The sequence below is a fragment of the Macaca thibetana genome, chromosome 9 (genome assembly GCF_024542745.1).
Source record: "Macaca thibetana thibetana isolate TM-01 chromosome 9, ASM2454274v1, whole genome shotgun sequence".
NCBI classification, from domain to species: domain Eukaryota; kingdom Metazoa; phylum Chordata; class Mammalia; order Primates; family Cercopithecidae; genus Macaca; species Macaca thibetana.
Genome location: NC_065586.1, coordinates 38,487,040 through 38,504,019, shown reverse-complemented (window position 1 = coordinate 38,504,019; position 16,980 = coordinate 38,487,040). Strand labels below are relative to the sequence as shown.

Below are 16,980 nucleotides of genomic sequence, written 5' to 3'. Positions count from 1 at the left end.
GAAATGTGTCACTCATGTCACAAGGAAAATAAGTATTTGTTTCCAATGATAAAATTTAAGCTTTCCTGAGGACTTTGAAAAACTTGTTCCTTCTACTGTAAGCTTGACAGCTTCTCAATACTTAAAGACGTTGTAAAATAAGATTGGTGGTTAAATTTAAAAAGTGATTTTTGATACAATAAAACATAAATCAATATTTTCCAAATAACTAACGCATATTATAAATGCAAGTATGTGGGGAAATAACCATTTATTGTGCAAGAATCATGGGTGAGTACTGAGAATACATTTGTGAATATGTAAAATGCCACTGTAACCAATTTAAGAAACTAGCACTTGTGAAGTTTTGATTTAGTATTAAAGAATACCCACAACTGTTTTAAAGCTTTAAAAATGCACCTTTTACCAACTACATATTTGCGTAAGCCTAGGTCATCTTATTGCTTCTTTAAAGCAAATTGCAAAGAAAGCGCTAGAGAATCCAGCTGTCTCCTATTAAGCTCAACACTACAGATTTTCAATAATACAAATACACGACACACATTTTACCATAAAAAAGTTATCTTTTCCTTTAAAAATTTATGTTAACAATATTGTTCTCAAGGAGTATTTTCTATTGTCACAATCTGAGTCATGGGCTACTACTGACATCTAGTTGGTAGAGGCCATCAATGCTGCTAAACTTTCTGCAATGCACAGGACAGTCCTCATGACAAAGCATTATCTAGCTCACAATATCAATAGTGTTAAGGCTGTGAAATCTAAACTAAAAATAGATTTTGAAAAAAATATCAATTTTATATTTCTATCACAGTAAGTATCAATATAATCAATATAAAATCATACTCATTGGGATACTCTATCATTTAAGAATTTAAAAAGTCTCAAGGACCAAAGAAAACACAAATAATTTGCTTAGATATTTTAGTAGGCACAATACAGCTTATGACGTCTAGAGCTGTGACCTAACACTGAGCTTGATATCATGCAAAGTAATTAGCCAGAATAACAAGACAGGTTTTAAAAAAGCTCACCTTTGCTTGATATGATAATATATCGCCAAGGTCACACTGTGGAAGGAAAAAAAATATTCACAACAATAAATGTTATCATTTGTTAGGCTTGAAGACATTTTTTAAAAGGGGGACAGAGGAAACTCTCCTAGCAGCTCTGAAATTCAAATCTTGTATTTCAGAACAGTACCATAAGGGCACTTTCTTGTTTTTATTTCTAGGCTTTTAGCAAAAATATGAGAATCAAAATGCAAGGCAGTATGCTTTTAGAAGACATGTTTCTGTTGATGATTATAATATACAAGTAATAACATATTTCCCTGTTATATGCTCTTCTACCCACAAAACCTTTCATTCTATGCAATTTACTTTATGCATTTATTTATTTTTTGACCCAGAGTCTCACTCTGTTACCCAGACTGGAGTGTAGTGGCGCAATCTTGGCTTACTAAAACTTCCACCTCCCAGGTAAAAGCGATTCTCATGCCTCAGCCTCCCAAGTAGTTGGAACTACAGGTTTGTGCCACTACGCCCAGCTAATTTTTCTATTTTTAGTAGGGACAGGGTCTTGCCATTGATGGCCAGGTTGGTCTCAAACTCCTGGCCTCAAGTGATTCACCTGCCTCGGAACTCCCAAAGTGCTAGGATTACAGGCATGAGCCACCGCACACAGCCTCATGCAGTTTACATCTACGCGTCCATATGTTTAAGCCATTTAGTAGCAGTGTTTTCTTTTTTAAGATGTTAAGCCCTGCATTTTAGTTTAGTTCACTATCTCCTACCACCCATTTTTAATTATTTCCCTAAAAATACATAATGAAAGTGCTTTATAACAAATAAAATTATTTGAAATCACTTTTGCATAATTATTAAAAAATATATTAGTAAACATAAGCACACAGGAAATCAATGACAGGTGCAGTGATCCTAAAATGAGCCATGCTGACAAGGCAGTGTAACAGGACACAGTGTAATATGAATGGCAGGTACCTTCAATTATTTTAACTGAAATATTTATGAACAGATACACCTCTTCAGATATATGTAACTGTATTCCTAAGTTACTCACAGATGCTGCATATCACAAAACAAGAGGTTCTCTTACATATGTTATGTGCTTCCATTTACCCTCAGCATCTAGAATGAGGCTCAAAATAACTGAGGGAAGGCAAATTTCAATTTTAATAATAGGTCTATATAATATTAGCACTTTTTAAAAAGCCTATAATGTTAGCATTTAAGATGGATACGTCTATAGTGCTTTAAGTAGTTTTCATCTCTAAAATAATTTTAAAATCACAGAATTTGAAGTTACATGCTGGAAAGGACCAATGACCTTACATGACATTTAATCCAGCACTCATTTTACAGATCAGGGAAACAAACCTTAAAACTGACTTGCCCAAGGTCCCACCAAATAGGAGGAGTTTCTCGTCCTAAACTCAAATTAAGCTGTGGCTCTCAAACTTTGCTGCACATTAAAATCAACTGAGGAGATTTGCTGCGTCATTTTCAACATAAGACTTTTCAATTTAATTAATTAGCATTGGGTAGGACTTTGGGCATCAGGGTTGTTAAAAATTTATCTGGTGATTTCAAAGTGCAGCAAAGTTTGGAATGATTGAGTTGGAGTGAAAATCAGAATCTTTTTGTCTTCACACTTTATTTCATTAAGGTGATCTTCCATCTCTGATATCCTTTCTTCTGCTTGATCAATTCGGCTATTGATACATACACATGTTTCATGAAGTTCTCATGCTGTGTTTTTCAGCTCCATCAGGTCATTCATGTTCTTCTCTAAACTCTTTATTCTAGTTAGCAGTTTCTGTATCCTTTTATCAAGCTGCTTAGCATCCTTGCATTGGGTTGGAACATGCTCCTTTAGCTTGGAGGAGCTAGTTATCACCCACCTTCTGAGGTCTACTTCTGTCAATTTGTCAAACTCATTCTCCATCCAGTTTTGTTCCCTTGCTGGTGAGGAGTTGCGATCCTTTGGAGTAGAAGAGGCATTCTGGTTTTGGACATTTTCAGCATTGTTGTGTGGTTTTTTGTCTCATCTTCATAGATTTATCTACCTTTGATCGCTGTTGTTGATGACCTTTTGATGTTGATGGGGTTTTTGCATTGTTGTCCTTTTTGCTGATGTTGATGCTACTGCTTTCTGTTTGCTAGTTTTCCTTCTAACATTCAGGGGCCTCTTCTGCAGGTCTGCTGGAGTTTGCTGGAGGTCCACTCCAGACTGTTTGCCTGGGTATCACCAGTGGAGGCTGCAGAACAGCAAAGATTGCTGCCTGTTCCTTCTTCTGGAAGCTTCGTTCCAGAGGGGCACCTGCCAAATGCCAGCTCTCCTGTATGAGGTGTCTGTCGACCCCTGCTGGGAGATGACTCCAAGTCAGGAGTCAGCTGCCATTTTTAATTAAAGTAAAAGTTACTGACAATTGAATTAGCTAAAAATGCTAGAGCATTTGAAATAAAATAGTTTGTAAGCTAGTTATGTTTATAGAATGAAAAGTAAAATTAAAGACAAAGACATTAGTATGCTAAATTAGTACTTTCCAAACTGTGTTCTAAAAATCAACACTCATAATCCAAGGAGGTGATAATGATGTACACTCCAAACCCAGTGGAGCTGGTGGTGGTGTTGGTTGTTGTTCCTTTTTAAAAAAACTTCATCTCAGGGTGCTCTCAAAGCACATCTTCGTGGCCCATGAAGTTCTCATGCACAATGGGAGAAAATGAAATGCAGATACACTGTGGTGCCAGAAGAGAAAAAGCTGTTCCTTCTGTCAAGACTAATGTCCAAAGTAGTACACATTGATTTAGGCCGGCAATGCACTGAAAAATCAATAACGGTAACCTATCCTTCTCATTGTGTTCAACATTGTCTTAAGGCATAAAGGCATCAAATAAATAGCTACACTTTTTCTGGGATTGCTTATGTGCTGATTTTTCCTTCCACCATGATGTCTAAGATTAAAAGAGAAATTGATACTTAATATTTAGAATCTGGATATCAATATACAATTGACTCCAATTTCTTAAAATGACTGCTGAAGAGGACAACAAAATGGCTGAAATAATTTTTGAATAAAGGAGTCCGTCCCTTGGCATTAATGTTGTACTCACGATTTTAGTGTCATTGTAAGATGAGGTTGGCTGGCTGTGCTGTCATCAAGGAATATTGTCGAACATGAACTGTATTGTTGAGTAAAACGCTCAGTAGATACCTGAAAGGGAAGGGAAGTGTAAGTTAAACTTATCAAAGTATACTTTTTCATTGGTTAAAATGTCAAATTTTTCAAAGCACTAGGATATTTCTTACACTCCATGAACTGCCTGAGTGTGGTATCATATGCACTCTATAGAATACCCACTGGAGGCTCTTTACTGCCACAGATGATGTTTGAGATATGGGTTACAAAATGCTACCCTTAATATGGTACCTATCATCAAACCTAACAAGGATTTTATGAATTGCCTTTATAAATAATGAGAAAAGTTTAAAATAAGATTTCATTTTTTATAGTGACATAAAACAGCTGAGAATTTTTATTTCTGTTATTTATTTACTACAGTAAAATGTAATGTATTAAATAATATTGGTATAGGACCATTTTACTGCAATGAATACAAGACTAATGCGTTTACTAAGTTACTAATCCTAAATGTATTATTTCAGGCAATATTGTGACAAAACAAGTGTTTCAGATTCAGAGGCTCTGTGTACCAGAGCTGCTAGGCCACCAACAAGTGAGGAAGACATAGGTTTCTTTAGTCCTGTTTTCTTATGTGGAGGATAAAAAAAAATTTAACTTTCATTTCATGTTTAAATAAGACTGCCATGACATGACTCAAATGAGACCCTCAGAGAATACTTTCCATTCATTTCAAAACTTGATTAATTTTATTCTATAAATCATTTGACCTGCACCTAGGCATTTTCCTACTGTACCCCTGTTCTCTGCCTGGAATAATGCTTTTCTCTTTCCTTGTTCCAGCAAGCTTGACTCCATATACCCTCTTGGATCTCTTTGCCAGTAGCCTCACCAAAACATGTTTTCTTGTACACTAACTGGTTACAAGATACTAATTCTAGCAGAGTATTGCCCTCATGAGAAAGTACACCTCTCCATAAGAATAAAGGAGAGCCCTAACTGTTCCTACCTCCAGCTGCTCAGCATAAAGTGTTGAATAAATCAAAAAGTTCAAGTGTTTGACAAATTAATTCAGTTATAATTTGGAAGGTAAGTCTTACTACATTTAATTACAGCACAAACACTACTAACACTTTACTGTTTATAGGTATTATTTAAGGTAGTCACAAAATAGAAACAAATCTAACTTCAATCAGCATAAATCACAGCGTATGAAATTTTACAATCTTTAACAAGAAATGGAAGGGTTTACTTAGTAGTTTTAAGGTTTAATGACAAAAACTAGAAAATAATCATACCTCATATTTTAGTAAGTCAAAACCAAAGTCTGACCATCAAAGGTCCAGTACCTGTTGGATGCCAATGCCCAACCACTGACTTCTTCCACTGTACCTGCTGCCTCTCATTTTAACCCATTAAAAATACTAAAGCTGTTTTCCTTGTAGAGGTCTTTCACCTCCTTGCTTAGGTATATTCCTAAGCCGGTGCTGTTTTTGTTGTTGTTGTTGTTGTTGTTTGTTGTCTGTTTGTCTTTTTTGGCAGCTATTATAAAGGGGTGGAATTCTTGGTTTAATGCTCAGCTTCATCACTGTTGGGGTATAACAGAGCCACTGATTTGTGTACATTCACTTTATATTCTGAAACTTTTCTGAATTCATTTTTCAGTTATAGGAGTTTTTTGGAGGAGTCTTTAGGGTTTTCTAGGTATATGATCATATCATCGGCAAACAGTGACAGTCTGACTTCCTATTTACTGATCTGGATGGCCGTTATTTCTTTCTCTTGTGTGATTGCTCTGGCTAGGTCTTTCAGTACTATATTGAATAGGAGCGGTGATAGTGGGCATCCTTGTCTTGTTCCAGTTCTCAGGGGGAATGCTTTCAACATTTTGCCATTCAATATTATGTTGGCTGTGGATCTGTAATGGATGGCTTTTATTACATTGAGGTATGTCCCTTGTATGCTAATTTTGCTGAGGGTTTTAATCATAAAAGGATGCTGGATTTTGTCAAATGCTTTTTCTGCATCTATTGAAATGATCACGTGATTTTTGTTTTGAATTCTGTTTCTGTGGTGTATCACATTTATTGACTTGCATATGTTAAACCATCCCTGCATCCCTGGTATGAAACCCGCTTGATCATGGCGGATTATCTTTTTGATATGCCATTGGGAACTGCAAAACATTGCTGAATGAAATTATGGATGACACAAAAAAATGGAAAGACATCCATGCTCATGAATGGGTAGAATCAATATTGTGAAAATGATCATCTGCCAAAAGCAATCTACAAATTCAATGCAATTCGTATCAAAATACCATCATCATTTTTCACAGAACTAAAAAAAAAATTCTAAAATATGGTACCAAACAAGACCCCACATAGCCAAAACAAAACTAAGCAAAAACAACAAAACTAGAGCCATCACATTATCTAACTTCGAACTATAAGATAAGGCCATTGTCATCAAAACAGCATGGTACTGGTATAAAAATACACACACACACCAATGCAACAGAATAGAAAACCCAGAAATAAACTGAAATACCTACAGCCAGCTTAACTTCAACAAAGCCAACTAAAATGAAGTGAAGAACGTAAACCCTATTCAACAAATGGTGCCAGCATAATTGGCAAAGCCATGTGCAGGAGAATAAAACCGGATCCTCAACTCTCACCTTATACAAAAATCAACTCAAGATGGATCAAGGACATAAATCTACAATGTGAAACCATAAAAATTGTAGAAGATAATATGAGAAAAACCTTCTAGACATTGGCTTAGGCAAAGACTTCATAACCAAGAACCCAAAAGCAAATGCAACAAAAACAAAGATAAACAGGTGAGACTTAACTAAAGAGCTTCTGCACAGGAAAAGGAACAATCAGCAGAGTAAACAGACAACCTGCAGAATGAAAGAGAAAATCTTCACAATCTATACATCTGACAAAGGACTAATATATAGAATCTACAAGGAACTCAAACAGATGGGCAACAGAGAAAACAAACAATCCCATCAAAAAGTGGGCTAAAGCGATAAATACACAATTCTCAAAAGAAGATATACCACTGGCCAAAAAACATATGAAAAAATGCTCAACATCACTAATGATCAGGAAAATGAAAATCAAAACCACAATGCCTTACCACCTTACTCCTGCAAGAATGGCCATAATAAAAAAATCAAAAAATAATAGATGTTGGTATGTATGCAGAGAAAAGAAAACACTTCCCTACAATGCTGGTAAAAATGGAAACTAGTACAACCACTATGGAAAGCAGTGTGGAGACTCCTTAAAACACTAAAAGTAGAACTACCATTCAATCCAGCAATCCCACTACTGGGTATCTACCCAGAGGAAAAGAAGTCATTATACAAAACAGATACTTGCACATGTATGTTTGCAGCAGCACAATTTGCAATTATAAAAATACGGAACCAGCCCAAATGCCCATCAATCAACAAGTGGATTAAGAAATACCACTCAGCCATAATAAGGAATAAATCAATGGCATTCCCAGCAACCTGGATGGAATCAGAGACTATTATTCTAAGTGAAGTAACTCAGGAATGGAAAATTAAAGATCATATGTTCTCATTCATATGTAGGAGCTAAGCTATGAGGATGCAAAGGCATAGAATGATACAATGGACTTTGGGGACACAGGGAAAAGGGTGCGGGGGGGTGAGGGATAAAAGACTACAAATTGGGTTCAGTGGATACTGCTCAAGTGACTGGTACACCGAAATCTCACAAATCACCACTAAAGAATTTACTCATGTAACCAAATACCACCTGTTTCCCCCAAAACCTATGGAAATAAAAGTATATAAATAAATAAACTATGGCATTCTTCCCAGCAAATATAAAATAAAATGAAAACTCAAGTTTAGGTTTTCCTCTCTCCTTTTTGGCAGGACAAAGTTTAGATATGTTTTTAAATAATAACTTCTTTCTTTTTCTGAGACAAGGTCTCCCTTTGTTGCCCAGGCTGGAGTGCAGTGGTGAAATTATAGTTAACTACAGCCTCAAACTCCTGATCTCAAGTGATCCTCTGCCTCAGCCTCCTGAGTAGGTAAAACTAAAGGCACATGCCACCATGCCTGGCTAATTTGTTATTTAACCTTTTTGTAGAGATGAGCTCTTGCTATGTTGACCAGGCTAAAAATAAACAAATTTTAATTCACTTAAATATTTCTAACACTTTGGACATTCATGAAAACAGCTCCATCTATGTTGTGAGGTAATGGGATAATATGGCAGCGTAAGTTTGAATAAAAATATTAAACAACACCTTAGGACAAAAGTATAATATGCTAATTATAGATACATCACTAAAGAATTGTCTGGGTAAATACCATTAATTATATTGAAATTAAACTTTGATTCACATGTAAATATAGGTCCTAAATTTGGATTAAATATGATAGATTGACCACAAATTTATTTCCTCTGCCTCTGGAAGTCTCGTTAGTCATACGTAACATACTAGTTACAAACAGGATCAGGACAGAAGGTTGACAGAGATGATTTTTAATAAATGCGGGGACATAAAAAGTACATAAAGGAGTGGTACATAACACAGAAGCACAACTTTGGTCCCTACAGAAAGTGACTGGAAGAGAAGCAAGCCAGTTTGTCTTGCAGAACTAAAGGCAGGCTGTGAACTTAGAGGCAAATGGAACTTTGGAAGGTAGGGTAAAATGTAAAACAAAAGCCAGCAAGGTCGGAAAATCTGTGGTTAGAGCCCCAAGTCCACCTGTCTTCCCATCTGATAAGAAACTTAGATGTGTGTTCTCTGGATATACCAAACCTGAGAATTTCTAGGTTCAGAAATACCATGGCTTAAACCTGAGATATAAAGAAAACGGTACACCAAAAATAGAACTCCAACTTGCTTCCCTAACTCTGCTTTTGGAAAGCAAGTAGACATTCTTTTACTTCCCAGGCAGAAAATTGGGAGATCCTTTCTCAGAAGAAACTGAACTGGATCAAGTAAAGATCCCCAGATAATACACTGAAGTCCCACAAATGAAAAGTTAGTTTGGCTTCCAAAACCTCACACTGAGTGCCACCAGTTAACAGAAGTCCTGCTTTCAAATAAAACCAGGGAACACCACACATTGGAAGGAAGCCTCCAACAAGAGAGATCAAAACAACAGAAAAAAGGAATTCATGGACCAGTCAAAATCAGGAACAAAACTTAAAAAAAAAAAAAATCTAAAACCACTGTGAGAAAAAGATAAAAAATTCAATAGAAATATTACAGTAAAAAGTCACAGAAGCTGAAAAAAAAATCAAAATGGAAAAGTTAAAAACCAATGCAGGTATACTGTTCTAAGCAACCTAGCATCTGAATAACAAGACTGTCAGAAAAAAAGGAACAGAGAAAATACAAAAATTCTCAAGAAGAGAGTCCTCTTGAGACTCTCTTCTTAGTAGCCTCAATAAAATGAAAAGATTCCTACCAAGCTGTTATGAAATTTCAGATCTCAGTGAGAGAGACGCTTCTAAAAAGCTTCCACAGATACATAAAATCTGGTTATAAATAATGTATCTCACAATGGCAATAGAGTCAAGAACAACACTGTAATGACAGCACAATTGCAAAATATCTTCAGAACAATAAAGTTTAGATTTAACCTAGAAGTTTACTCTATATCAAAAAGGAGGGGTTTTAAGATTGGCCAGATCCCTAAACATCTCTGCCCAGGAAAATGTGCTCAAGTACAACTAGAAAGGATAACAGGACAGCAGGAAACAGAATCTAGGACTCAGGTGATCCCACATAAGATGGCAGCTATGTGAGATCCCAAAAGACTTTAAAGAGCTAGCACAGAAAAGCAGACATTGAGCATATCTAGGGAAAGCCATTGTATATTGAACCAGGATGACAAAATGCCAAAGAAAGTTGACCCCATCCTTGGCAAAAATAAAAAATAAAAAATAAAAAAAGGAACAGATGTGTTTTAGCAGATGGAAAGTATCTTCAAAAGGCATGGGATAAATGCTACAACACTTGGGGGAAAAACAGCTGTCAGAAAACAGGCAAACTAATATAGTCAGAAAATTAGCTTCATGCTAAAAAAAAAAAACGGATGTGAAAGCAAACAGACCAACCAGGGGCTACTTATTGCATTTGGCTGGGTAAAGTAACATAGACTAGGGAAAAATAGATGATCCAGAAAAAGTGCAGAAATGCTCAGATTTCAGAACTGTTTCAGAGAAAGAATGAAGGACATATAATGCAGAGGCACAGTGAAAACACCATATGACTTAGCAGTGAATAATATTTGTATAGTCATAATCATGTAAATATTACTGATTTAATTTAAAAGTGTGCTACAGTTGGAAGAAACAGAGGGAGAAAAATAAGGTCACGGTGTAGTGAGGAAGGTATGCTTTCACCTGCTACAACAAAGTCAATAGACAGTGCTGATAGCTATTCTATTTTTGTTATTTGTTATTCTGTATTTGTTATTTTGTTATTTATTAGCTATTCTATTTTGTTATTTGATTAAAAATATGATTAAATATTTAAGGCAGATCTTTATACCACAACTAGACTATTGAAATTTAACTTAAACGTCAGAAATTCTTAAAAGGTGGACACACTAAGCTGAAGAATTCTCTGGATATTTTTGATACTTAGGAAAATACAAAAAGAGGTCCATGCTATCACCACTGGGGTCCCCATTATAATTCAAGAGAGACATTTTTATATCAAACTATCAATTTCTTAACTTTTTGACTGTTTACGTACATGCTTTGTATAGTTGCTTTTTCTTTTTTCTTGTACTAAGAATGAAAAAAAAAAGGTCACTTCTGACACAAATACCGTAAAATAATAGTAGTTAATGTCTTACTAATTACTCCTAAATGAGGAAAAATTCCATTTTAAAAAATTACTTTCAAAAATTTATATTTAAATTATCTGGTATGAGAAATCTCATAAAGTAAAATATAATAACTTAGTTTTACTTTTTGACCTAGTTCACTTTTTGTTTCCATTACATACAAACGAAAGAACCCTTATATACAAAAGAAAAGAACAAAAAAAAAACGAGGCCAGATTAAGAAGTTAGTTAATAAAAAAGTTTAACTGTTGCATATATGAGCCATAAGTATTTTCTCATTCTGCATTTACACAAAGCTTACTTTATTTACCAGAATCTAAGAGTTAACATCTCTAAGAACTACTTTCTGGCCAGGCACCTATCTCCAGATGCAGCAGAATCCCTGTAAGCATCTTGAACCACACTTAATGGTCATCTACTAATATGTCACTAAAAACAAAACAACTGGAAAGTAACCTGTCTTAAATTTAAATTTTAAAATGACTATACAAACCTGATTGGACATGGTGTCTGCACCACAAAAAATCATTTTTTCTAAAAAAGAAAAAAAAAAAAAAAAAGGCCAGCATAATAAAAGCTCCAAGAGGACTTGGGCCATGCTTTGTTTCCTACATTGCCTCCACCTTTGATGGTGGAAAGGCCTTGCAGGCAAACATTCCTACCACTGAAGAGTGAGAGACATGGAATACCTTTTGTTTTACCTCTTCCATGCTCTCCATGTGGGAGAAGCCTACAGCTCTGGAAGGAACTGGGAAAAACAACTCTGATATGGTTTGGATATTTTTCCCCCTCCAAATCTCATGTTAAAATGTGACCCTTAATGTTGGAGACAGGGCCTAGTGGGAGGTGTTTGGGTAATGGCAGTGGATTCCTTACGAATGGCTTGGTGCCATCCCCATGGTAATAAGCAAATTCTCATTCTGGTAGTTTAAGAGTATGGTACCTTCCCTCTACCTGCCTCTCCCTCCCTTTCTCACCATGTGGAACCACCTGCTTCCCCTTCGCCTTCTATCATGATTGTAAGCTTGCTGAGGATCTCACCAGAAGCAGATGTTGAAGCCAAGCTTGTACAGCCTGAAGATCTGAGCCAATTAAACCTCATTTGTTATAAATTACCCAGCCTTATGTACCTCTTTTATAATAATGCAAAAATGAAGACATATTCTAACCAGAAATAACGGACTCAAGACAGGCAAAGTTTACTCAAATTACAAAAAGAAAGGTTACAAACTCCCATATTTTACTGTGCTACATTACTTCTCATATTATTATAGATCCTCACTTGTATTCTTGCTGCTTAAATCAACTGGAAAACTTGGCTGTGTATGGCTTTTTGGCAAACAAACGAGGATTTGTAAGGAATTAAGGAAATAAGCAGAAGTAGGGCATGTTTAAATTTACATTACATCAGATGAAAAGCTTAATAACTTAAAAGTTTCAAGAAGCATAAACTTGGATGTGATAAACGCATGTGATCAGGGGACTGTGCAAGAGGAGGCCAAAATCACAGATTTAATCTCTGGTGATGAACAACTATGGTTTTTTTTATTTGTTTAAATGGAAACCAAGCTGAAGCCTGAGTTCCATCTTTAAAATGTACTCTTTGGAGCAAGGGAAAAGGTGTAAAAAATTATAAATAAAGATAAATCTATGACTCCTCCACATGACAAATTGTGTTGATAAAAAGATGGCAAAATGTATAAACAAAAAGTTTATATGATTTCACTAACACAGTAACAACTAAAAAAAGCATATCACATATTAAAATAAGACAAGTGAATATGTGGAAAGTTGAAAAAATTAAACCAATGTGAGTTTCTAAATACTTTCTATAATACATCTGATCAAACGACAAGAGTTTTGACTCTTTTTCTTGGCAGAAAAAACAATGTTGTCTCACCATCTGTTTGAGATTTTCTCAGGAATATTGTGCTTGCCTTTGGATGGTCAGAAGAGTTGGACTCCAAAGGTATATCTATAGAGGGAGAGAAGAAAAGAAGATGTGATCATTATAAAAATTTATCAACTCATTTATTTGACTGCCACATTTAAGCTATTTCACTACCTCTACTAACGAATGTATAGACATAAGATGAAGCCAGGCAAGATGGCACATGCCTGTAGTCCCAGCTACTCAGAAGGCTAAGATGAGAAAATCCCTTGAGCCCAGGTCAGGAATTTGAGGCCAGCATGAGTGACATAGTGAGACCTTCCTTTATTTAAAAAAATGTAAATTTGCCTTTAAATTGTGTAAAATCAACTGCATACAATAAAACAAGATGGTAGTATGTTTTGAAAGACAGGTCTATTTTATAGGCAAAATATAAGATGTATTCTGGAGTTTTTTTTCATTTTAAAAAAGTAAATTCAGCATATCTGTCTCTTCCATGTCATTCTGAGGACATAGAACCTTAGTTCTGTTGAGTAGCTGTCTTCCATAGTCACGTGAGATCTCTAAGTCTTCATTTCTTCATTAGCAAAACATAGAGAGAACGTATATAGGCCTTATTTGTATTGCAAAGGGCCAAATGAGACATACATAAATTGTGCTGTAATCCTAAAGAATGACAATAAAGAGCCTTTTCTGGGCTCTCATCCAACACTTCTCATCTATTAACTGGTGTGTAAAATGACTCAGAGCCTTTCCTTATACCACCAAGTGGAGTATGTTTACACAAGTAAACATACTTTGTGTATAAAGGTGTAATTAATTAATTCACATATTTGTTTATTCTAAATTCTTAAATATCTTGAAAAATGAGTATAGTACTCCAAGTTATACAAAGTCACACTCACCATGAGTCTTAATTATTCTACCTCTGAAAAAAATAAGAGCCCAAACAAAGTTTTTTTTTTTTTTTTTTTTTTTTTTTTTTTCCACTTTAAGTTCTGGGATACATGTGCAGAACATGCAGGTTTGTTACATAAGTATACATGTTCCATGGTGGTTTGCTGCACCCATCAACCCACTGAGGTTTTAAGCCTCACATGGATGAGGTATTGTCCTAATGATTTCCCTCCCTTTGTCCCCCACCCCCCGACGGGCCCCAGTGTGTGATGTTCCTTTCCCTGTGTCCATGTGTTCTCATTGTGCTTTTTGCTTAGGATTGTCTTGGCTATACGGAGCCGAATCAAAGTTTAAATAGAAGAGCTATAAGACAGTAATAAATCTCTGGCATTTAAATGAAACCAAAGAGCCAATGGATTTAATATCTTTATGATACAATGTTTTCTATTTGGAAAAATTTACTTTTTATTCAAGAACCATATTGTTACCCAGAATTCTTTTTACTTAGATTCATCTCTTTGCAAAACTTTAGAGACAAACCAACTGTTTTCTCTTTTCTACCCCCTCCCATCCCTCTGCCTCTCCCAGCAGTGTAGAGACTGAAAAACTCCAACTTTCTTATCTTTGAACAAGATGCTATTGTCAAGAGGGGGAAAGACAAAGAGGGAGCCATCGCAACAAACACTCTTACACAGGCAAGGTCTGACATTTTAACCTTCAATCTTTATATTACATATTCAAAGTCTACATTTATGTTTTATGTCTTTTGAAAGTTTTGACCACAAACCAACTCCACCTTTTTTTTGTTGTTGTTGTTGTATGTTTTATTTTATTTATTTATTATATTATACTTTAAGTTCTAGGGTACATGTGCATAACGTGCAGGTTTGTTACATATGTATACTTGTGCCATGTTGGTGTGCTGCACCCATCAACTCGTCAGTACCCATCAACTCGTCATTTACATCAGGTATAACTCCCAATGCAATCCCTCCCCCCTCCCCCCTCCCCATGATAGGCCCCGGTGTGTGATGTTCCCCTTCCCGAGTCCAAGTGATCTCATTGTTCAGTTCCTGGGATTGTAAACTAGTTCAACCATTATGGAAAACAGTATGGCGATTCCTCAAGGATCTAGAACTAGATGTACCATATGACCCAGCCATCCCATTACTGGGTATATACCCAAAGGATTATAAATCATGCTGCTAAAAAGACACATGCACACGTATGTTTATTGCGGCACTATTCACAATAGCAAAGACTTGGAATCAACCCAAATGTCCATCAGTGACAGACTGGATTAAGAAAATGTGGCACATATACACCATGGAATACTATGCAGCCATAAAAAAGGATGAGTTTGTGTCCTTTGTAGGGACATGGATGCAGCTGGAAACCACCTCTCTTTTAGAACAAGGAGGTAAATAATGTCTGTTAAGTCGCCAGAATAAATCTGGAGACACATTTTGTGTTAAAGTAAGAATTTTAAAGTAATCAGAGCCTCATAGGTAAACTCCTTTGGGGGAACTCCCTCACACCCATTTTTCTGTAGCCCTGGCCATGACATTTCACACCTTTCCCAATTATTTTAAGCACCCTCCATTTTCTTTCCTTCTATATTCAAATTAGTTAGAAGAAAGCAAGCAGCTTCTATCAAGGTGACTTAAAGCAACCCATATAAGTCTCTCCTATGGCAACCTGCATTCTGATTTTAAATAAGAAATCCCCAAATATTTCAATATAAATTGTCCTGAGATTTAGCTACTTTAACAAAGGAAATAATTAGGCACTTACCTGGTTCCTTCACTTAGGTACCATCTGGATAGGTACAAAGATAATGGGATGGGTACTGGAAAGTTGGGATATTTGAGTTTTTATTGAGAAAAGGAAGAGAATATTCCAAAGAAGCTTCAACAAAGTCCCACAGGTACTAAATAAAGCTACAGACAAGAACAGCCATAAATAAATGGTCCCATGCCAGCCTGGGAGAATGAGATGAGGGAGAAAGAACTGGGAGTTTGGGAGGGAAGGAGAAAAGAAACTGGATTCTGTGGGAAAGACCAAGGGGTGGGAACGCAAGGCAAAGCCAGATTTTGTTCCTGGCCAGCCCTAGGAAAGCTGGCTACAGGCAGAAAGGAGCCTGAGGTTTGGGATGCCTCCCAGAGGACCCTGGTAACAGCAGCAACCAGAAGTGTGCCGAGGACAGATGGCACCCGTTACCTCCTTACCTTCTGGCATCTCCCGTTCACAGATGTGGTGCACATGGAGGCCCTCACCAGCTTCAAAAGTCACCTCACCAGGCTCTACAGCAGCAGCCACAGGCACTCCTGCTATCATGTCTCCAGCTTCTGCCTTATAGATCTCAGACCCACAGGGGCACACTGACCCCTGGTGCTGGTCCAACTCAGGGCTGGCCCTGGGACACACACAACAGGTCATTATGTTCCCCATGAGGTGCCTCTACTCCTGTCACCACCTGTGCCTCTGCTCACAGCTTTGGCCACACACTCCCGCTGCCCTAGGCCGAGGCTATGCTGCACTTGCAGAGATGGTCTTGTCTGCTGCTTGCCTGCCCACGCCACAGCCAGACCCCAGCCAGGGCTTGGGCCAATGCCCGCACCCTGCCACCTCCCATGAGTTGACTTGTCTGGGAGGGTGAAGACCAGCTGGCTTATTTAATAGGTTGTGAACCCAACAAGCACTGAGAGACACAACAAATGCCTGAAGAAAGTATAGATGGAGCTCCTCCTCCTTCTGCAGTCACCTACAGACTGAAGCCCACTGGCCCAGGTGGGAGCCCAAGCTTGTGGCTCACAATGCCCCACCCCACACTTCACAATGCCCGCCCTGACAGCTCACAATGCCCCACTCTGGCTGCCCCACTTCCCCCACAGCTCAGAATGCCCCTGCCTGGGCTGCCCCACCCTGTGGCTTATGCTGCTGCTACTCTCCTGGCCCCTTGTGCAGTGCCAGTGGGACTAAGGTTTTCATTCATCACCAGCCTCCTGATCTTTTCAGTCCTAAGAAAAGCACAAGGTGGTTCCTTATTTGAAGCCATCTTCCTCTGAGTTCTATACAAACCCTCAGTTAGTAGAGTGGGTCCCATTAGCAACCAAGTTGAGCAACTTTTATTTGCTGACTGAATGTAGATACACCTGAATT

The 16,980-nt window shown here is 37.1% G+C and overlaps 1 protein-coding gene across 2 annotated transcripts in view; it reads right to left on the bottom strand.

Moving 5' to 3' along the window:
* The window catches only part of LOC126963110 (cyclin-Y-like protein 2), a 48,627-nt gene extending 32,042 nt beyond the window's left edge, over positions 1-16,585 (bottom strand). For both annotated transcript variants that reach the window (XM_050805101.1, XM_050805102.1), the window contains exons 1-5: positions 16,047-16,585; positions 12,931-13,005; positions 10,937-10,971; positions 4,140-4,240; positions 1,035-1,070 (exon numbers count right to left, since the gene is read on the bottom strand). In XM_050805101.1, coding sequence (XP_050661058.1) covers positions 1,035-1,070; positions 4,140-4,240; positions 10,937-10,971; positions 12,931-13,005; positions 16,047-16,269 — 470 coding nt within the window. In that variant the 5' untranslated portion in view covers positions 16,270-16,585. The remainder of the gene's footprint in view (positions 1-1,034; positions 1,071-4,139; positions 4,241-10,936; positions 10,972-12,930; positions 13,006-16,046) is intronic.
* Positions 16,586-16,980: the final 395 nt, after the last annotated feature.